Here is a 21,796-nt window from a genome sequence, read left to right as displayed (position 1 = left end):
CAGGGGAGTCACTTCACAGGTGGTGAAGCAGGTCTGCAGGTGTCTGTCTCTCCCGCCTCTCTGTCTTCCTCTCCTCTCTCCATTTCTCTGTCCTATCTAACGACATCAACAATAACTACAACAACAACAAAAAACAGCAAGGGTAACAAAAGGGAAAATAAATATAAAAAAATTTTTTTAAAAACCACTTCTGTAAATAAAACACTATAGTGTCTTACATCAGTGTGCCTTTTTCTAACCTAGGTAGAAAGAACAGAAGACTAAGCACATGGACTGGACATTGGACGAGAGTGCTTGGAAACCAGAGTCACACTTGGTACAGGATCAGGAAGGCATCCCCGAGGACACAGGTGGAGATGGCATCTCTGAAATCCTCCAGCTTCTGCAGATTGATGTAGAATCTGAACACCGACAGGGAGAAAGCCCACCAGTGGGCAGCGTCGCGTGGTGCTCAGTAAGTGCAGCAAGCTGTCCTGCCATGGCCTCTGCAAGTTGATAGAATGTCCCGGGACTCCTGTCCTACAAGTATACATACACAAGTAACAGAAAGGCTGGGAGTGAGTTTTGTATATTGCAAGGAATGAACTGGCTGCTAACTGGCATAAGGTTTTAGTTCTGTTTGATTTATAAGACGTGTAAATAAAATCCAAGAAAAAAAGGTAAGTAAATATAGACACACACACACACTGCAGAAGAGTCAAGAAATCTGGGGCCGGGCAGTGGTGCACCCTGTTAAACACATAGTACTATGTGCAAGGACCTGTGCTGGGATCTGGATCCGAGTCCCTGGCTCCCCACTTGCAGGGGAGTCACTTCACAAGCAGCGAAGCAAGTCTGCAGGTGTCTCTTGTCTCTGTCTATCTCTCTCTCACCTCCTACCCCCTCCATCTCTCCATATCTCTGTCATACCCAATAAAATGGAAGAAATGCCCACCAGGAACAGTGGATTTGTAGTGCCAGCACCAAGCCCCAGTGATAACCCTGGAGGCAGAAAAAAAAAAAAAAAAAAACACCTAAAATGTGCTTTGACCTACCCCTCATGAATTTACTGTGACCTTGAGCATGTCACATCTCTTTTCTGGTGTTCCACCGTCTCTAAATAGTCTTGTCTATCCCTGTTCTTAGGGCTAATATCCTTTTTCTCTCCTAACTTTATATCTAAATTTAAAAAAAAAGTGACTGTTTCTAATATTCACTTTCCTTTCTGGTACTTATGAAGTTCTCAAACAATTTTGTTTTCTGCATATCATAAAGAGAAATGTCCAAAGAAAACAGAGACACTGGGAAAAGATCGTTGCTGCAAAGAAGAGCAAGAGAAAGCAAGAGAGAGAAAGAAGGAAAGCCAAGCGTGCAGAAAGTCCAGGTGACAGCGGGTCGGATTTCGGGGGTGGGCAGAGAGGCCGTAATCGCAGAGCGGTGCGCACATGAACGAACACTGACTGGAGTACACTGTGTGCTCCAGAGCCCAGTTCAGGTCTCCAGGAGTAAAATATTGCCACTGTACTCCTCCCCGCCCCACCTATATTTGTTTCCTAACGACAGGGAGAAGGGAGAGGACTAGTGCATCACCTGTCCTATTTATGCTGGGGGCTCAACTCAAGACCTCATAGTTTCAGGGTCCAGTGGTCTGTCTACTACACCATTTTCCTAGGCTGCTCCACTTTGTTATTCAATTGTTTAATGAGTAAATACCTTGATTTTTTTTCATATACAAAAAATATTCATCAGGCTTGGGAGACTTGTTTCTTACTGAATATTCTTCTTCCTCTTTCCATTTTAATTCCCTTCTGATCTCTCTACTCTAGGCATCTATCCCCAGCACAGCAAACGTTTTCTGAGATCCTTAACCAAGGAGAGACTTTTAGAAGCCAAACACTCAGGTCCAAGACTCTGTGTTGATTTGAGTATGACCCATCATATGTCCAAAAAGGTAGGGCATCCACTGTGCTCCACACTCCAGCTCACGTGAAGGAGGCTCAGAAGGGAGCCGCTGTCACAAAGAGCTTGACCAGATCCTATGATTCTGTCATCAATCCTAGAACTAGGATTAAGTTAAGTATGTAAATGAGATGGCTATTGTAAAGAATAAGAGTGAAATGGTGAAGGAAGGATTTCTAGTGGCTTATGATGACCTTCCTGATGGAAGTGACCACTGATGGTGGAGGGAGGGGTCTGTTAGATGTCTAGGCTCATCCTACCTATAGGGGATTACTAAGATTCCCTGCCTTGGGCCCCAGATGATAGGGTGGCCTTGTAGTGACAAAGAAGCCACCATTAAGTGAGCCAGTCTCTTGTCCTTTTCCAGCTTTTGTGGTCCCTTCTTTATCTGACAAGCATGGATTTTTCTCTCAGCTGTGAAAGCACTGAGTGTCATGTTTATGTAAAAACAATTTTGTAGATCATATTAGAATGAGATGGCTAGGGAGAGAGCATAGTGGTTACTCAAAAGACTTCCATGCCTGAGACTATAAGATCCCAGGTTCAGTCCTTGGAGCCACCATAAATCAAAGCTGAGGAGTGCTGTGGTTTTAAAAGTTTAAGTAGAGCTCTCAGTTGTTGCCACTGACTCACCACTGTGGGGTGGCATCATTACTGTAACTGTGGTCTGTTAACTGTAACTGTGAGCTGAAGCATGCTCACACCAGGGCTCTCCTCATTCCTGCAGCACAAGGAGGAGTCCTGGTTACTAAGGTTTTCTGGAGTCACATTCATTGAACTGACTGAGTGGCTGCTTATAGATAATGAGTTTCAGTGGGTAAGTTTCCACCCTGATTGCTTTTCTATATTTGAAGGAATTAAGTAGACTGGCTGGACAGATCCGAAGGTTGTATGGCTCAAATAAAAAATCCGACAGACCATTTTGGATCTACCTCACTGGATTCTCAACGGACAGTCCCTTGTATGAAGAGTGTTTAAGGATGAATGATGGATTTTCTAGTTATCTGGTAAGCCTCGTTTTGCACGTGTGAATTCTGGGGTAGTAGTGATTTTTTTCATACTTTAAAGAAAAATAGATAGTTTTTACTTAATATGTACCTTGTATCTAAAACAATTTTATAATCCCATTTATTATATATTCAAGGAGTATTTGGGGGGGGGGAAGCCATGACTTCTTTCTTGTTCTCAGTAGTACAGGGTTAGGAAACAATTAGTAGGGGTTGGGGTGGTGCACCTGGTTGAGCACACACGTTATGATGCTCAAGGACCCGGGTCCAAGCCCCTAGCCCCCACCTGCAGGGGGGAAGCCTCATTAAGTGGTGAAGCAGGGCTGCAGGTGTTTCTCTGACTCTCTCCCTCCCTATCTTGCCCCTCCTTTCAATTTCTGGTCACCTCTATTCAATAACTAAAGATAATAAAGAACATTTATATATATTTATATATATGTATATATATAATTTTTAAAAGAAACAGTGGGGGGGAGTTAGGTAATTCTTATGGAAGTTACATGGTTTTTAAGATGAGTTTAAGGAATGACAGAGATCTTTCACTAACATCCTAATCCATATGGACATGAGAATCCAGATCAGTTCCTCAGGAGGGTCACTATAAAGATGCCCTGCGTGTCTGTTATGTAGCCGAGACTGGACAGTGTGGCCTTGCCGCAGGCCACAGATAGTGTGGAGAGCGCCAGGTGTGGTGCTGCCTAGCTCAGCACCACATCCTGTGCATTTCCTTTAGATTCCCACATGTGAACCAAACACACACCCCCTCAGGGCACAGACCCTTTGCTTCTCTGTCTCTGTACCTGTCTTAGGTAGTTCTCTACTGGATGTTTCTCCCTTTTGTATGTCTCCCCGATTTTCAGAAGCCCAGTTCCATTCCCAGTGGTTTATTCCTAGTTAAGTGTGACCAGTTGCTCGTCTGTTGTGGGGCATACTTCCTTCGTCTGCTGGCTGTCACATCACCTTCTCGTGATGTTGGATTGAATGTCTGCCTTTCTACTCAGCCTCACAAGCTGAGCACTTCCTGAGAGATTGTCAGACACACAGCCCTTTAATGCGCCTAGTCATCTTTACTAAAATCTAGATGCCCAGAAACTGCTTGCTATAGTATGTATGGGCTGTGCCTTAACTATTTTACACTATATTGGGATATTTGCATCTTTTTCAGCTGGACATAACAGAAGAAGACTGCTTTAGTTTATTTCCTCTGGGAAGCATTGTGTACCTGACTCCTGACGCTGAATACGGTGTGTACTTTTATTGTGTGGACTCGTGTAGCACGTTGTTCTTAGCCCTTTATTTTACTATTCCCTGTGGCAAAATTGTTTAGAAAAAGAGCTCCCCAAGGGGTAGAAACACTGTTTGTACCCTCGCTGGGGCAGACACCTCACTGGATCTGGGCGCGTCTGTCGTGTACACACAACTGCCCAGCGAGTGTCCTCATCTTAGTGGGGTCTCGTGCCACCCACAGTCCTTCTCACCTTCTCAGTTCCTCGGCAGCGCCTTCTCCCCCCAGTCTTTTTCTCTTTTTTAATTTTATTTGTCACTGACTAGAGACAGAGAGAAATTGAGAGGGGAGAGGGAGATAAGAGAGGGAAAGAGACAGAGACACCTACAGCCTTGCTCCACTACTTGTCAGGCTCTCCCCTTGCAGGTGGGGAGCCGGGGGCTCGAACCCAGGTCCTTGTGCACTATAATGTATTTGCGTAACCAGGTGTGCTACCACCTGGCCCCCCTACCCATTGTCTTTTTTTTAATGCAAAATTACAGTTACAGTTTAATGTAAGCATTAACAAATTGGGGGAATATAAAATAGTCACTTTTTAAAAATTTCTTTATTGGGGAATTAATGTTTCACATTCAACAGTAAATACAATAGTTTGTACATGTATAACATTCCCCAGTTTCCCATATAACAATACAACCCCCACTAGGTCCTCTGTCATCCTTCTTGGACCTGTATTCTCCTCACCCACCCACCCCAGATTCTTTTACTTTGGTGCAATACGCCAACTCCAGTTCAGGTTCTACTCGTTTTGTTTTTTTTTTCCCCCGATCTTTTTCAATTTCTGCCTGAGAGTGAGATCATCCCATACTCATCCTTCTGTTTCTGACTTACTTCACTTAACATGAATTTTTCAAGGTCCATCCAAGATCGGCTGAAAACGGTGAAGTCACCATTTTTTACAGCTGAGTAGTATTCCATTGTGTATATATACCACAACTTGCTCAGCCACTCATCTGTTGTTGGACACCTGGGTTGCTTCCAGGTTTTGGTTGTTACAAATTGTGCTGCCAAGAACATATGTGTACACAGATCTTTTTGGATGAGTGTGTTGGGTTCCTTAGGATATATCCCCAAGAGAGGAATTGCAGGGTCATAGGGTAGGTCTATTTCTAGCCTTCTGAGAGTTCTCCAGACTGTTCTCCACAGAGGTTGGACCAATTTACATTCTCACCAGCAGTATAGGAGGGTTCCTTTGACCCCACACCCTCTCCAGCATTTGCTGCTGTTACCTTTTCTGAGGTATGACATTCTCACAGGAGTAAAGTGGTATCTCATTGTTGATCTTTTTTTTTTTAATATTTATTTATTCCCTTTTGTTACCCTTGTTGTTTTACTGTTGTAGTTATTATTGATGTTGTTGTTGTTGTTGTTGGATAGGACAGAGAAAAATGGAGAGAGGAAGGGAAGACAGAGAGGAGGAGAGAAAGACACCTGCAGACCTGCTTCACCATCCATGAAGTGACTCCCCTGCAGGTGGGGAGCCAGGGGCTCGAACCTGGATCCTTACACTGGTCCTTGCACTTTGCGCCACCTGCGCTTCATCCACTGTGCTACCACCAACTCCCGGGAGTCCCCACTGTCTTTTTAAACCAGGATGTGTGTGTGAGACAGTTAATAGAATCAGAGCATCACTTCAGTTTGTATGTGAGTAGGGATCAAAATCAGGAGCTGGGGAGTCGGGCTGTAGCGCAGCGGGTTAAGCACAGGTGGCGCAAAGCACAAGGACCGGCGTAAGGATCCCGGTTCGAATCCCGGCTCCCCACCTGCAGGGGAGTCGCTTCATAGGTGGTGAAGCAGGTCTGCAGGTGTCTATCTTTCTCTCCTCCTCTCTGTCTTCCCCTCCTCTCTCCATTTCTCTCTGTCCTATCCAACAACAACAACAATAATAACTACAACAATAAAACAACAAGGGCAACAAAAGGGAATAAACAAATAAAATAAATATTAAAAAAAAAAAAAAAAAAAAAAATCAGGAGCTGCCACATATAAATCCAGCATTCTACCATTGAGCCATCTCTCTGACTACTAGATAACATTTTCTCCTAGATAATCATCTGTTTCACATACTTTTCAAATTTATTAGTGTCAGGTTAATCACAGTACTTCTGATTTTACATTCATGCATACTTTCCTTTTTTGGCCTAATGTTGATTTGAGTCTGAAACTGTTTTCTTAATTTTATTTGTCTAGTTGGTCTTTTCAGTTAACACATCTATCTTTTTGTTTGTCTCTGCTTTTGTCATTAATAATTATTTTGCTTTCTGTCAGTTTAAACATTCTAAAACAGGTTTGGGGAGTCAGGCGGTAGTGCAATGGGTTAAGTGCATGTGGAGTGAAGTGCAAAGACTGGCGTAAGGATCCTGGTTTGAGCCCCCAGCTCCCCACCTGCATGGGAGTCACTTCATAGGTGATGAAGCAGGTCTGCAGGTGTCTGTCTTCCTCCTCCTGTCTTCCCCATCTCTCTCCATTTCTGTCATATCCAACAATGACAACATCAATAACAGCAGTAATAACTACAGCAACAATAAAACAAGGGAAAATTAAATATATGTAAAACAAGGGGCAGAAGTAGATAGCATAATGGTTATGCAAACAGACTGTCAAGCCTGAGGCTCCAAAGTCTCGGGTTCAATCCTCTGCACCACCATAAACCAGAGTTGATCAGTGCTCTTGTAAAAAAAAATAAATAAAACAGGTTTGATATAAATGGCCTTCATTTTTTTACTAGCTCTTGAAGATGTTGATCTAAATAAAGTTTACATTCTTGGTGGACTTGTGGACGAAAGCATTCAGAAGGTGAGTGTACATTTCAGGTCAACGGCTGTGCTGTAAAAGGAGGTGCTTCTTCTACAGGTCCTTCACCTGTCAGAATCTTACCCAGAAATCCACAAAGGGTAGGAAGAGTCTGTTCTTCCCCAGGTTGTAAGGTTGCCGTCTGTTGACACTGTCAGTGATGCTGATATGACCAAATCCAATCCAGAATAAGAATGGGAAGTGTTTGGTAGTTACTTAAATAACCACTGTTGAGCTCCTTTTCTCTCTCCTCTCTTTAATACTGCAAGGTTAACTCAGATCTCAGCCAAGGAAACACTGACTTGGTGTTACCCATGACTGGTTCTTTGTGGAAAGTAGTTTTCTCCCTAGGGACATCATCATTACCTTTACATATCTTTTTTTAAAACTGTTTTTATTAGTTTATTTTGATTATTCAGTAGAGACAGAGAAACTGAGAGGGGCAGGGGAGATAGAGGAAGTGAGACAGCTGCAGCCCTGCTTCACCACTCGTGAAGCTTTCCCCCTGCAGGTGGGGACCAGGGGCTTGAACCTGGGTCCTTGTGCACGGGAATGTGTGCGCTTCACCAGGAGTGCCACCACCTGCCCCCCGCCTTTACACATCTCTACATGACTTCAGCTATCATGTGGAAGGGGTTTTTAACTTGCTTGGTATGGCCTGAGAGATGAGAACTGGGACAAGCAAGTGGAAGTTTTTAGGGGAAGAAATAAATGGCTTGATATTATAAGAAGAATGTTCTATTAAGTTTGTACTGTCAGAATCAGAATAGGCAACTTGATGTTTGGCACAGTGGGTGAAGCATTGGAATCTCAAGCGGGAGTTTCCGAGTCCCTTCCCTGGCACTGCATGTGCCAGACAGGTGCTCTGGTCCACTTATTAATATAAATGTGTTTTCTTTTTTAATTTTTTAATATTTATTTTCCCATTGGTTGCTCTTTTATTTTTGTTGTAGTTAGTGTTATTGTTATTGGTGTCATTGTTAGTTAGATAGGACAAAGAGAGATGGAGAGAAGAGGGGAAGACAGGGGAGAAAGATAGACACCTGCAGACCTGCTTCACCACCTGTGCAGCAAGTCCCCTGCAGGTGGGGAGCTGGGGACTCTATCCAGGATCCTTACGCCAGTCCTTGCGCTTCATGCCACATGTGCTTAACCTGCCGTGCTACCACCAACCCTTGTTCTTTTTCTTACAGAAATAGGAAGAGAGGGGAGTTGGGCGGTAGCACAGCCGACTAAGTGCAGGTGGCGCAAAGCGCAAGGACCTGAGTAAGGATCTCAGTTCAAGCCCCCAGCTCTCCACCTGCAGGGGAGTCACTTCACAGGTGGTGAAGCAGGTCTGCAGGTGTCTTGTCTTTCCCCCTCTGTCTTCCCCTCCTCTCTCCATTTCTCTTTGTCCTATCCAACAAGGATATCAATAAGAACAATAAAAAGGGGGAGCAAGAAAAGGGAATAAATATTTTTTTAAAACTTAAAAAAAAAAAAAGAAATGGGAAGAGAGGAGGGGAGAGAGGGAAACCCAGTCCCCACACACTGTAATTTGTACTCAGCTGATGGGCCTCCACCCAGCACCACGTTTTCCATTTAAAAGCAGACGGCCACTTGGGAGAGTCAAAGAATAAAACACTGAGTGGAGTATTGACCAGCAGAGGCCCCTTCCAAAGCTAGTGTATAATTGTAATCTCTCTGATCCTGAAATAGAAAATGGAAGATCTTTCCAAAGCTTTTCTCAGTGTATTAAATATAATTAAACCTCAGTTCATGTCTTGAGGACATCTTCCATTAGACATCAGTTTTGGTACTCTGCCCCTCAGGAGTCTCAGATTGTTGGGGATTGGTTTTGCTTTGTTTTTGTCATTGGTGTTATTCTTGAGGCTCTGTGCCTTCAGGACAAATCCACTGCTCCTGGTGGCCATTTTTCCTATTTCTTTTTTTTTTTTTTTTTCCTCCTCCAGGGTTATTGCTGGGCTCGGTGCCTGCACCATGAATCCACCGCTCCTGGAGGCCATTTTTTCCCCCTTTTGTTGCCCTTGTTGTAGCTTCGTTGTGGTTATTATTATTGCCCTTGTTGACGCAATTCGTTGTTGGATAGGACAGAGAGAAATGGAGAGAGGAGGGGAAGACAGAGAGAGAGGGGGAGAGAAAGATAGACACCTGCAGACCTGCTTCACTGCCTGTGAAGCGACTCCCCTGCAGGTGGGGAGCCAGGGGCTCGGACCGGGATCCTTACGCCGGTCCCTGCGCTTTGCGCCACATGTGCTAAACCCACTGTGCCACTGCCCGACCCCCCATTTTTCCTATTTCTTACCCCTTTTGATAGGACAGAAAAGTTGAGAGGAGAAGTGGGGGAAGATAGAGACAGAGGGATTTGGGTCATAGCGCAGTGGGTTAAGCGCAGCGGGTTAAGTGCACCTCACGCAAAGCACAAGGACCGGCATAAGGATCCAAGTTCCAAGCCCCCGGCTCCCCACCTGCAGGGGGGTCACTTCATGGGCGGGTGAAGCAGGTCTGCAGGTGTCTGTCTTTCTCTCCCCTCTGTTTTCCCCTCCTCTCTCCATTTCTCTCTGTCCTATCCAACAAAGACGACATCAGTAACAATAATAACTACAACAATAAAACAAGGGCAACAAAAGGAAATAAATATTAAAAAAAAAAGAGAGAGAGAGACAGGGAGTCGGGCGGTAGCACAGTAGGTTAAGGACGGGCTAAGATCCTGGTTCAGGCCCCTGGCTCCCCACCTGCAGGGGAGTCACTTCACAGGCGGTGAAGCAGGTCTGCAGGCGTCTCTCTTCCTCTCTATCTCCCCCTTCTCTCTTAATTTCTGTCTCTATCCAATAACAAATTAATTTAAAAAAAAAAAGATTAAAAAAAGAGAGACTGAGATACCTGCAGCACTTGCTTCACCACTCATGAAGCATCCCCCCTGCAGGTAGGGACTAGGGTCTTGAACCTGGGTCCTTGTGCACAGTGATGTGTGCTCAACTGGGTGTGCCACCACAGGCCCCGGATTGCTTTTCAAGTTTGTATAGCTTTTACATTTTTTTTCTTTTAAGGAAGGTATTTTTTTTTTTCTTTAAGTATTTATTTTATTTTTGAGAGAGATGCAGAGAAAGACACAGAGAGAAACACCAGAGCACTGCTCAGCTCTGGCTTATGGTGGAGCGGGGGATTGAACCTGGGACTTAGGAGCCTCAGGCATGAGAGTCTCTTTGCATAACCACTATGCTATCTACCCCCGCCCGCTTTTACAATTTTCAGAGCCTTCCTTTTAAGTGGGTTATGCCATCTCACATCTTAATGTTATTTCGTTAAAGGTGTGTGTGGAGGCCAGGTAGTGGTGCACCTGGTTGAGCGCACATACTGAAGCGCACAAGGACCCAGGTTCAAGCCCCCGGTCCCCACCTGCAGAGGGAAAGGTTTGTGAGTGGTGAAGCAGTGCTGCAGGTGTCTCTCTGTCTTTCTCCCTGTCACCCCCTTTCCTCTTGATTTCTGGTTGTCTACATCCAATAAGTAAATAAAATTGAAAAGTTAAAAAAAAAAGAGCGAGCATACCTGGGCCAGGGAGGCCATGCAGCAGTGGTGTCATGCATATGCGAGGCCCTGGCCCAAGCTTAGTTATAAATTTTTTTTAAAAAAAAGGGTGTAACTGTATCCTGTCACACTTACCAGACTTTGAGAGATCCAGGATTTGGGATGAGTTAGGGCCCAGGGTGTCCTTTGATTAGACAGCGTGAACTCTTATGTGCAGGTGTGACTGGATATCCCTCTTAATTACGTTTTTCCATCTTTATTGTGAGTCCTGAGTGGAGGCTATGGATTCACAGCCCCCAAATAAATGGAGTGTTGCTACACCAGCATTTCTTGGAACAAGAAAGTACTCTTCTAAGTACCTTCTCTGTAGTATTCTTCTAAGTACCTTCTCTGTAGTACTCTTCATTCCCTGTAGTTTCTACCATAGGCTACTTATTTTATTACTGCATTATTATTATAAACGGGCATTGGAGTGGTGGTAAACGGAGAGTCTACAATCTGCTGTGCATATTATGAGACTCTACTAGTGATGGTTTTACAGAAAAACATTGAACTGTGATTTACAGAAGGTGACATTTCAAAAGGCGCAAGAACACTCTGTGAAGACAGCCCGTCTGCCAATCCAGGAATACATGGCCAAGCGCCAGAACGAAAAAAACTATCATTCAGAGATACTGGCGATCAACCAAGGTACTGCTATGTGCCACTTCTTTGTACCTGTTAAAGTTTTGGCCTCTGTGACTTCTGTAACTGGACTTCACTGCATGTGCTTCGTAACATGCGTTCCCCGTGTGGTTACAGTATTTCCTGTTTGCTCTCCCAACAGTATTCGATATCCTGTCTGCCTACTTTGAAACTCACAACTGGCCTGAAGCGCTGAAGAAAGGTGTTTCTTCCAGAAAAGGCTATGTTCTTCAAAGCCCAGTGGGATGACGGGCAGCCAAGACTGCTGCTGGAGGAGGTGAAGGTGCTGGAGGGCCTTGACCAAAGCCGAGAAGGCCGTGGCAGCGCACACTTGCTTTCACTTGACATTTTGGCTCTTCACTGGGATATAAGTTATTAAAACCAGGGGCCACATTCTGCTCTTTTCTATCTCCTGCAGTGCCTGGCTCACAGAAAGTGCCCCAATACATGCGAAGTAAAAAGTTTATATAATAAGAAACGCCCTAAAACAATATGACTTTGAACGTTAACTCTTTTGTACATTTATGAAAACCCTCTCTAAGGGGATAGCTTCAATTCCACTAGGTATTAATTTTCACTAAGTTATATGACTTCCTCCAGCAGCCACTTCTGACCATGCTGAGGTCAACTCGGCAGTATGCTGTATAATGTGTGTATAAATTCCTTGTAGGATCAGCCCGCCTTAGCCTATGCCTATGCCAAGTCCTCACAGCACACTGGCACTGCCTCCTGCGCTCCTTTGTCCTGAGGATTTGTGGAGGGCTGCCTTCTTCGTAGTAGTGGCTTCCTAACAGCAATTTGTGTCTCTCTGTATTCATGCTTTGTGCAAACTGTATCTTCTCATATACTTGTATTTAACTGTCCAAACTGGAAAGCACACAGTACTGACAAACCTCACTGAACGCTGCACTGCATCTGGTGTTAGCACGTTAGATAGATAGCCTCTTACTATGCAGTTCTCTGGCCGCACTGCATCTGGTGTTAGCACGTTAGATAGATAGATAGCCTCTTACTATGCAGTTCTCTGGCTGCACTGCATCTGGTGTTAGCACGTTAGATAGATAGCCTCTTACTATGCAGTTCTCTGGCTGCACTGCATCTGGTGTTAGCACGTTAGATAGATAGATAGCCTCTTATTATGCAGTTCTCCGGCCCATTTGCTACTATCCTAGTTACGCACAGTTGCTTTAGTTACTCTGACCAGTTTGAGTTAGTAAATTTGATGACTAACCTGCTAGGAAATGCAGAAAATGTACTAGTTAAAACAAAAACAAAAAACTAGGAGCCAGGCACTGGCACACCTGCTTAAGTGCACATACCACATTACGCAAGGACCTGGGTCAAGTCCCCAGCCCCCACCTGCAGGGGAGCTTCATGAGCAGAGAAGTAGTGATGCGGGTGTCTCTTTCCTTCTTTATCTCCCCTCACCTCTCAATTTCTCCCTGTATCCAATAATAAAAGATTTTTTAAAAAGTAAACTTAAAAAAAAAGTCATAATTCTCGGCTCTGTGCTCATCACAGTCAAATACTCAGTAAATTACTTGATTTATTACTTAAAATCCCCCCCAAAAAAATTGCCCAGGCTAGGAGATAGCAAAATGGCTATGCAAAGACTTTAATTAAATGCTGGAGATCCCCCCCAGGTTCAGTCCCCAGCACCACTACAAGGCCAGAGCTGAGTAGTGCTCTGATTTAAAAAAAGCAGAGAAAGCCCAGCCTTTAGGAAACAATGTTCCTGAGTCTTTATGAACACACTGAATGAGTTCTATCATCCTGTCACCCAAAAGAAACTTCCTGTAGATGGACTTCCAGGGTCTGCAACTCTCAGGGAGGCCTCCTGACCCTACAGCCACTCGATTGGGTTGTCCCAGACTTCACTTTCATCTCTGAAGGCTTTTACAAATACCATGTGGCATGGAGGAACTCCTCCAAGTCTATCACAAGGCTCCACTTAATTTGGGGGGTTGGTGGTGCACACAGGGACTCAGGAACAAGCCCCCACCCCACCTGCAGGGGGGACAATTCATGAGCAATGAAACAGCTCCATGCTGTCTCCTCTCAAGCTTCCCCATCCCTCTCAATTTCTCTGTCCTATCAAATAAAATAAAAGGGAAAAGGGGGGAGGGGTCAGGTGGTAGGTAGCACAGCGGGTTAAGCGCAGGTGGCGCAAAGCGCAAGGATCGGCGTTAACGATCTCGGTTCGAGCCCCTGGCTCCCCACCTGCAGGGGAGTTACTTCACAGGCAGTGAAGCAGGTCTGCAGGTGTCTATCTTTCTCTCCCCCTGTCTTCCTCTCTTCTCACCATTTCTCTGTCCTATCCAGCAATGAGATCAGTAACAACAACAACAACAATAGCTACAACAATAAAAAACAAGGGCAACACAAGGAAATTAAAAAAAAAAAAAAAGGCCGCTAGGAGCAATAGATCTGTAGTGCTGGCACCAAGCCGTAGATACAGCTAGTGGCAATTAAACAAAACTTTTAGCTGGACCTCAACCAGAAATCCTTACCGTGAACAACAAAAGAAATGAATACCCAAAATATTCTATAACGTGAAAAAAATGTTATGCAGCTATTGACTTTTCAATAGTAATCATAAAAAACACACATTACTGTTTGACATGGGCCAAGCAATATGTACTGTATAATCCTGATTTCAATTTGAATACTCAGATAGTGGCTGAGAATGTGGGCCTAGTTTCTTCATCTAAGGTTAAGTGCTGTCTTTAGCATCACTAAGAATAAATGAGTTAATCCATGCAAAAACAAACAAAACTTGGTATAATACTTTATACTGAGTAAAGTCACTATAGTTACCGCTACTACCCACTAAGGAATGGAGTCAGAGGTGGTTTTGTTTGCTTCTTGTGTATTCATTTGCTTAGTGTACATCTTACTACTACTATCAGAGCATTATTCTAATGTCATTTTGACAGTAGAAGCTGAACTGTAGCAAAGCTGAAGTTAATACTACATATACCACAATACTGACTTTTAGTAAATTTTATTGTAAAAGACAAGTAAAAAAAAAAAACATTCTACAGAGTATTGTTACCCACATAAACATGGGTGGTAACCAGTAACGTTTTTATAAAAACATGTCTTCTGAAGATTTAGGGCTTACCTAAAAACTTTCTCCTAGGAAACCCGCAGTCTCTTGGATCAAACGACCCATATAAGTCCATGAAAATCAACTTTCTGCCAGTCTGGAGAAGATCTCTTTTCTTTGATCTGTTGTCATATGTTCACAGGCTTCTAAAATGTTTGCTAAAATTAAAGTCTGCTGAATGGTTTTTGCCTTAACCCATATTCTTCCATTCATCCCAAATACTATCTCCAGTGGGTACAGTTTTCCTATTTCCTGTAGAATTTCACAGTCTGGAGCTAGCAACCTGGTAAGAAAAAGCAAAGGTAATGAAATCTAGTAAAATGTAGTATAGTGTAATTTGACTCTAGAAAGTGTTTGTGGCGAGTTCTTCTAGTTAATCGAAGCCCCACAAACATTGTTTCAAGAGTAAGGCATATGACAACATATGAATATATATATATTTTCAGACTGTGTAAGTTATTCCCTGGTATTAAATTCTGTACTCAACAGGGAGTCGGCAGTGACGTGGCGTGAAGTGCAAGGACTGGCATAAGGATCCCAGTTCGTGCCCCCGGCTCTCCACCTACAGGGGAGTCGCTTCACATGCAGTGAAGCAGGTCTGCAGGTGTCTATTTTTCTCTCCCCCGTCTTCCCCTCCTCTCTCCATTTCTCTGTCCTACCCAACAACAACGACATCAATAACAACAACTACAACAACAACAAAAAAGGGCAACAAAAGGGAGATAAATTTAAAAAATTAAAAATTCTGTACTTAACATTGATACTTTCAAACCACAAAGATATTACTTGGTTAACATGTTTTGTTTTTTTTTCCTCATGTCAAACTAAACTAATTCTCCAAATCTGCAGAATAAGCAGCAAAAAGAAGACACGCAAGATAGTTCTGCACCTCAGTGGCTCTGGAATACAGCCCTTGAATTGGGCATAGCTTTGAGTAGACGAAGGTATAAACCCTTAACAAAAAGAATCTGCCTCTGGGAACTATTATGGCTGTCAGAACAGAGCAATAGGAGCCTCCTAAGAATGCTGGCATAGGGGTATTGGGGAAGGAGTCAGGCACCAAAAAAAAAAAAAAAAAATGTGTGTAAATAAACTAAAGGGTCACATCAGTCTCTACATTTGGCCCCCATCAGTGAAATTTTGATAGAAACAGAGGGGCAAGGGAGGAGAGTGAAAGAGATCACAGTATCAAAGCTTCCTTCAATATGGTGGGGGCCAGGCTTGAACCTGGGTTGTGCACATGGCAAGTCAGTAAACTCTCCATGAGAGCTATTTCACTGGGCTACGATTTTATAAAACTATGAACTTGTATGAATTTAGGGAGAGGGAAGGGGGCAGTACTCACTTTGGGGTTGAGTATAGCAGCTGAAGAACAGCAAATGTTCCAGGAAAAAGTTACCTCCACATCAACACAGAAACTACACTACCAAACGCATCTGAATGAAATCTGTATTTACATGAAGTAAAAATGGGACAGAATGCACGGGTTTACAGTAGTGCTTTAAAAAAAAGCACTACTGATTGGTAGGGGGTCGGGCAGCAGCGCAAGTGGGTTAAGCGCACGTGGCGCGAAGCCCAAGGACCAGCATAAAGATCCTGGTTTGAGCCCCTGGCTCCCCACCTGCAGGCGAGCCGCTTCACAAGCAGTGAAGCAGGTCTGCAAGTGTTTATCTTTCTCTCCCCCTCTGTCTTCCCCTCCTCTCTCCATTTCTCTCTGTCCTATCCAACAATGACAACATCAGTAACAACAACAATGAAACAAGGGCAACAAAAGGGGGGAAAACAAATTCAAAAAAAAAATTAGGGGGCCAGGCACCTGGTTGAGCGCACGTTACGATACACAAGGACCCAGGTTCGAGTCCCAGGTCCCCACCTGCAGGTGGAAAGCTTCATGAGTGGTGAGCAGCGCTGCAGGTGTCTCTCTCTCTTCCTCTCTATCCCTCCTTCCCTCTTGATTTCTGGCTGTCTCTATCCAATAAATAAAGACAATTTTTTTAAATTAAATAAATAATTTTTTTAAAATACTGATTTTCAACTTTGAGCTGATTCAGACATTGTCCCAAACAACCCAAACCCTCAGAATGAAAGAGAGATGCACTTCTGGGAAACTGGGGACCCAAGTCCATATAGAGAAACAGTGATAGTTTAGTGGAGGGTAAAATGACACCTACCTCAAAATTTCCTCAGTAAAGTGAATCTCTCATAATACTAATAATGCAAATTCTAAAGATAGGTCAACTTCTCAAGAAGGCAAAAGACAAGTCAGAAGGAGCCGGTACTTACTTTCTAATTAAGCCCAAAGTCACTTTAAAAAGCAGGCCGTCCTGTCCAATCACACCCATTCCATTGGCTCGTCCACAGCTGTCGATGCAAACCATCTCTGGTTCCATATCTTTATTAGCAACTACAAACTGGCCATAAATGAGATCTCCAACCTACAATAAAAAAATTTAAAAAATCATTTCCTCTCATGAAACCATACTACAGGTGGTACTGCTGGTCCTTTCCCATAGGCAGCAACTAGCCATTTATAGTTCTGTGGCTAAGGGATGGACTATAGTCTGGGATTCCCAGTGACACTGGCATTAGCTCCAAAGTCTTGAAAATGGGTAAAATGTACACATGGACCCTCCTGCAACCTCCCGGAAATCCCCAAACTGGAAGTCATCTGAAAGCCCAAAAACACCCTTCATGGCTACACTGTCCAATTTGGTAACTATTACCCTACATGTAGTTATTTAAACTTAAAGTGAACCAATAAAAATTATTTATTTAGTGGCCCAGGAGGCTGGGCAGTAGATAAAGGATTGGACGGCTCAAGCTACTATAGAATTGAAACAGTACTTGAGTGGAACTGGATGTTAGGATGTTCCCCTTCTGGAACCAAAGGCTCCCATCATTACCTGTACATTTGGTCTGTTTCTTTTAGTTGCACCTTCAAATGCCAAGTAAGACAAAGAAGCTGGCTCACTCCCTCCAATATCAACTTTGAAAATATCTCCAGATTTGGCAGTCACTATGCCAATTACATGATCTCCTTTCACGGGAACATACTATATTAAAAAAAAAAAAAAACCAGAATGAGAACAACCACAGATGAACATTCTCCAGCAAGTATTTGTGGTTACTTGTTACTCTGCCACTAGAGATATTTAGAAAATATCCTGAAATCCAAGTTTAAGAATTAATATAAATCTCAGAACAAATTATCTGATGCAAGGGCCAGGTGGTAGCGCAGTGGGCTAAGCGAACATGGCGCAAAGCGCAAGGACCAGCGTAAGGATGCAGGTTCGAGCCCTGGCTCCCCACCTGCAGGAAGGTCGCTTCACAGGCGGTGAAGCAGGCCTGCAGGTCTCTTTCTCGCCCCTTCTTTGTCTTCCCCTCCTCTCTCCATTTCTCTGTCCTAGTCAACAACAATAACAACAACATAATAAAAACAAAATGGGAAAAAATGGCCTCCAGGAGCAATGGATTCGTAGTACAGGCACTGAGCCCCAATAATAACCCTGGAGGCAAAAAAAAAAAAAATTCATGCCAACTTTAGCAAAAGAAAAACTTTTTAAAAAATTTTATTTATTTATTTATTGGCTAGAGACAGAAATTGAGAGGGATGGGGTAGGTAGAGAGGAAAAGTGACAGAGAGACACCTGCAGACCTGCTTCACCAATGGCAAAGCTCTGTTTCCCTTGCAGGTGGGGGCTGGTGGCTGAACCTGGGTCCTTGCACATTGCAACGTGTACGTTTAACCAGGTGCGTCACCACCTGGCCCCAGCAAAAGAAAAACTATATACCACAAACTCAGGTTTGCTTCTAATAGCCTGTTTGAACCAGCATCCCAGACTGCTCCAGTACTTAAATGGAATTTCTGAGCTTCTGCTTGCAAGTCAGTCCAGCGGCACATGGGTTTCCACAGCCAATAATAGTTGTTCTACCACTGTCCTAAATGAAAGTTCTCGATCTAGAACTGGGGAGGACAGCATAATGTCTGTGCAAAAGGATTTCCAGATTCATCTCCTGGCACCACTGTAGGCCAGAGTGGAGCAGTGTTCTAGATCCTTTCTATGTTTCTCATTAAAAATAAACATTTGTTCAACAACTGGTTTGGCTTTGTATGTTAACTCTCTTTTCAGCCACCAGGTTCCAGATGCTGGCATGATGCCGACCAGACTTCCCTGGACAGACAACCCCACCAATGTGTCCTGGAGCTCCGCTTCCCCAGAGCCCTTCCCCACTAGGGAAAGAGAGAGGCAGACTGAGAGTATGGATCGACCTGTCAACGTCCATGTTCAGCGGGGAAGCAATTACAGAAGCCAGACCTTCCACCTTCTGCAACCCACAATGACCTTGGGTCCATGCTCCCAGAGGGATAGAGAATGGGAAAGCTATCAGGGGAGGGGGTGGGATACAGAGTTCTGGTGGTGGGAATTGTGTGGAGTGTGCCCCTCCTATCCTATGGTTTTGTTAATGTCTCCTTTTCTTAAATAAATAATAATAAAATAAAATAAAAAATAAACATTAGGGAGTCGGGTGGTAGCGCAGGGGGTTAAGCACATGTAGGGCAAAGCTCAAGGATCCCAGTTCGAGTCCCCTGGCTCCCCACCTGCAGGGGAGTCGCTTCACAGGCGGTGAAGCAGGTCTGCAGGTGTCTGTCTTTCTCTCCCCCTCTGTCTTTCCCTCCTCTCTCCATTTCTCTTTGTCCTATGCAACAACGACGACATTAATAACAACAACAACAATAATTGCAACAACAATGAAAAACAAGGGCAACAAAAGGGGAAAAAAATAAACATTAAAACAAAACCAAGTTCTTATGCTAGTCAACATCTAGCATCACAGTGGCATTCATCAGAGTTCGGAACACAAAAGACAAGGCTGTTGATCCCTGATCTTTGGGAATTTTCTTCTATCTTTAGTCCCTAACATGCCAAGGTTTCCAGAACTGTCCTCCTGGTCGCCCTTTTCGAACTAGGTTCCAGCATGTCTGGGAGCCGCAGCGGGAAGCCCAAGAGCTCATCTTCAGGCGCCAGGTGGTGGCGCACCTGGCTGAGCGCATCTATCACACAGCGCGCGAGGAACCGGGTTCAAGTCCCCGGCTCCACCTGCAGGAGGGAAGCTTCACAAGGGGCGAAGCAGGTGTCTCTCTCCTCGTCTCCCACTTGCCTCTCCACTTCTCTGTCTCCATCCGAATACACAGTCACTTCCTTGCCCAGTGGCATGGCATATATATATATATGTGTGACTTGTTTACCTTAAGGAAACTAGACTCCAGGGTCTCCTACCAAGAAAGGGGGTTGGTTACCACTCTCACGGCAGCACTACCTCCACCCGGAGGCTGCACTCACTCACCCGTTTCTGCTGCGAGTCCACCCAGTAAACGCCGCCGCCACCACCGCCACCGCCGCCGCCACCGCCGCCGCCGCCGGGCTCCTTGTGGCGGAGGCGGCCGCACTTGGTGACCAGCAGACGGTCGCCGCAGCGCCTCAAGCCCGGGCCGCACACCACGCGCACCCGGGAGCGCGGCCCGGCGTTCAGGCGCAGCGGTCGCTCTCCAGCACCTCCGGGGCCTTCCAGGTCCTCCTGCTCCGGCAGCAGCAGCTCCTCGCCCGGCAGCACCACCTGGCCTAGCACACTTCGCGCCGCCCGCGCCTGAGCAGCCGCCACCGCCGCGGCTTCGGCCATCGCGAGCGGCACCGAGCAGCCGCCGACTTCCGCTTCCGCCTCCGCGTCCAATCGCCAACGCGCCCAGGGATTTCCGCTTCCGGAAGGAGCTGCGAGCCCCTGCCAAGGCCGCAAAGGCTGGGAGCCGCGGGTCGTGCGTGCCTCTTGGGTGGCTGCAGTTTTCTCTTGATTCTTGATCGAGCCATCTGGCCGTGGATCACTGTGGACACACGCAGACTGAGTCGATCACAGAGCCTCCGCTTTCGACGTCTCTGGTCGCGCCGTGGAATAGCAGACGTGCCGCGCACTAGGGATCCGTGGAAACTTGAGAACCCAAGTGCTACGGGCCGAGGCTCTCCGACAACTCACAGTTCAGAAGTATATGAACACATGGTTTTCTTGCACGTCTGTCAGCACTTTGTATAATACAAGGCGCTAGAAACCGTTAAGTTATGTTTGTTCCCCCCTCTTAAGAGTGTTAGTTTTTGACATTTTAATTTAAATATTTAGGCTTTTTTTTTTTTTTAGATTTTTAAAGGGAACGGTTGCAGTATGGGAAAAATCATAGATTTTGGAATCATCAGCTCTAGATTTGAATCAAGTGTCAAAACATAAAAAAAAAAAAAAAGCTGTTGGGGTTGTGACAAGCCCCACAGAACACAAACGTTACTATGTACAATCACCCCTGTTCAAGCACACCCCCCCCCCCCCCCGAAGCCCCGTCCGGGAAGGGGTAAGTTTCACAAGCATTGGAGCAATGCTACAGGCCTGTCTCCTATATATATATCCCCTCACAATTTCTATCAAAAAATTAATTTTTAAAAAGTTGTTTATTAGAACATACCCTGACATATTTAGTGCTAGGGGTCAAAGTCAGGACTTCAGGCATGCAAGTCCTTCTCTACCACTGGGTTACTTTCCTCAGCTTCCTCAAACATTTATTTCTATGTGACCTAACCTATCTCGTCCTTAGTTTTGATGTTTATAAAATGCAAGCGTGTTGAGAATATTGGAAAAGAGTATGTAAAAGGCCTGCCTCATATTTGGTATTTACTATCTAATCATTATTGTTGGCAGTAGATGATTAAATTCTGATAATTATTTGATAGACTTAAAAAGGATGCAAAAGGCTTCAGGACCATGAAGTGCCTCAGGAACTTTTAGTGGTATTAGGTGGTACCTGAGCTGTGTTTTTTTTTTTAATTTTTTTTTAAATATTTATTTTATTTATTTATTCCCTTTGTTGCCCTTGCTGTTTTATTGTTGTAGTTATTATTGTTGTTGTCGTTGTTGGATAGGACAGAGAGAAATGGAGAGAGGAGGGGAAGACAGACAGGAGGAGAGAAAGACAGACACCTGCAGACCTGCTTCACCGCCTGTGAAGCGACTCCCCTGCAGGTGGGGAGCCGGGGTCCAAACCGGGATCATATTATGCTGGTCCTTGTGCTTTGCGCCACCTGCGCTTAACCCGCTGTGCTACAGCCCGACTCCCTCAGCTGTGTTTTAAGCCAAGTACTGGGCTTTACTTTACATTACTTGCGCCACCAGGCCCTCTTCCCATATCTATATTGCTAGTTGCACCATTGTTTCTTGTTGAGCCCTCAATCTTTTTCATTTCTTAATTTTTTATCATCTTTATTTATTGGATAGAGACAGCCAGAAATCAAGAGCAAAGGGGCGATAAGAGAAGGAGAGAGATGGGCCAGGTGGTGGCTCACCTGGTTAAGTACATGTGTTAGAGTACACAAGGACCCAGATTCAAGCCCCTGGTCCCCACCTGCAGGGGGGAAGCTT

The 21,796-nt window shown here is 44.7% G+C and overlaps 2 protein-coding genes across 5 annotated transcripts; one reads left to right on the top strand and one right to left on the bottom strand.

Annotated features, from left to right (window-relative positions):
• Positions 1–260: 260 nt before the first annotated feature.
• On the bottom strand, positions 261–20,059 carry EXOSC3 (exosome component 3). 3 transcript variants are annotated; one of them, XM_060199158.1, is made up of 4 exons: positions 19,691–20,056; positions 17,248–17,397; positions 16,628–16,779; positions 261–519 (listed from the first exon to the last, which is right to left on the bottom strand). In XM_060199158.1, exons 1-4 carry the CDS (start codon positions 20,021–20,023, stop codon positions 261–263), a joined length of 894 nt encoding a protein of 297 aa, XP_060055141.1. In that variant the 5' UTR covers positions 20,024–20,056. The 3 variants fall into 3 exon arrangements, with proteins under 3 accessions (XP_060055141.1, XP_060055142.1, XP_007524176.1); XM_007524114.3 differs by lacking the exon at positions 261–519 and adding an exon at positions 14,224–14,627 and having other exon boundaries at positions 19,691–20,052; XM_060199159.1 differs by lacking the exon at positions 17,248–17,397 and having other exon boundaries at positions 19,691–20,059.
• On the top strand, positions 309–14,528 carry TRMT10B (tRNA methyltransferase 10B). 2 transcript variants are annotated; one of them, XM_060199164.1, is made up of 8 exons: positions 309–447; positions 1,257–1,363; positions 1,806–1,930; positions 2,793–2,945; positions 4,111–4,189; positions 6,959–7,026; positions 11,118–11,241; positions 11,378–14,528. In XM_060199164.1, exons 3-8 carry the CDS (start codon positions 1,907–1,909, stop codon positions 11,482–11,484), a joined length of 555 nt encoding a protein of 184 aa, XP_060055147.1. In that variant the 5' UTR covers positions 309–447; positions 1,257–1,363; positions 1,806–1,906; the 3' UTR covers positions 11,485–14,528. The 2 variants fall into 2 exon arrangements, with proteins under 2 accessions (XP_060055147.1, XP_060055148.1); XM_060199165.1 differs by lacking the exon at positions 309–447 and adding an exon at positions 518–659 and having other exon boundaries at positions 1,255–1,363.
• Positions 20,060–21,796: the final 1,737 nt, after the last annotated feature.

The sequence above is a fragment of the Erinaceus europaeus genome, chromosome 10 (genome assembly GCF_950295315.1).
Source record: "Erinaceus europaeus chromosome 10, mEriEur2.1, whole genome shotgun sequence".
Lineage (NCBI taxonomy): Eukaryota > Metazoa > Chordata > Mammalia > Eulipotyphla > Erinaceidae > Erinaceus > Erinaceus europaeus.
The sequence above is the reverse complement of the archived record's forward strand: the minus strand, read 5'-3'. Positions and strand labels throughout refer to the sequence as shown.

Excerpts from the sequence above, each read along its gene's own strand:
- TRMT10B (XM_060199164.1), top strand. The coding sequence starts at position 1,907 with ATGACCCATCATATGTCCAAAAAG. Across the intron at positions 7,027-11,117 it reads TGGACGAAAGCATTCAGAAG|AAGGTGACATTTCAAAAGGC; the intron begins GTGAGTGTACAT and ends TGTGATTTACAG. Across the intron at positions 11,242-11,377 it reads GATACTGGCGATCAACCAAG|TATTCGATATCCTGTCTGCC; the intron begins GTACTGCTATGT and ends CTCTCCCAACAG.
- EXOSC3 (XM_060199158.1), bottom strand. The coding sequence starts at position 20,023 with ATGGCCGAAGCCGCGGCGGTGGCGGCTGCTCAGGCGCGGGCGGCGCGA. Across the intron at positions 17,398-19,690 it reads TGGACTCGCAGCAGAAACGG|TATGTTCCCGTGAAAGGAGA; the intron begins GTGAGTGAGTGC and ends TTTTTAATATAG. Across the intron at positions 520-16,627 it reads ACTTTGGGCTTAATTAGAAA|GACAGGAGTCCCGGGACATT; the intron begins GTAAGTACCGGC and ends GTATACTTGTAG.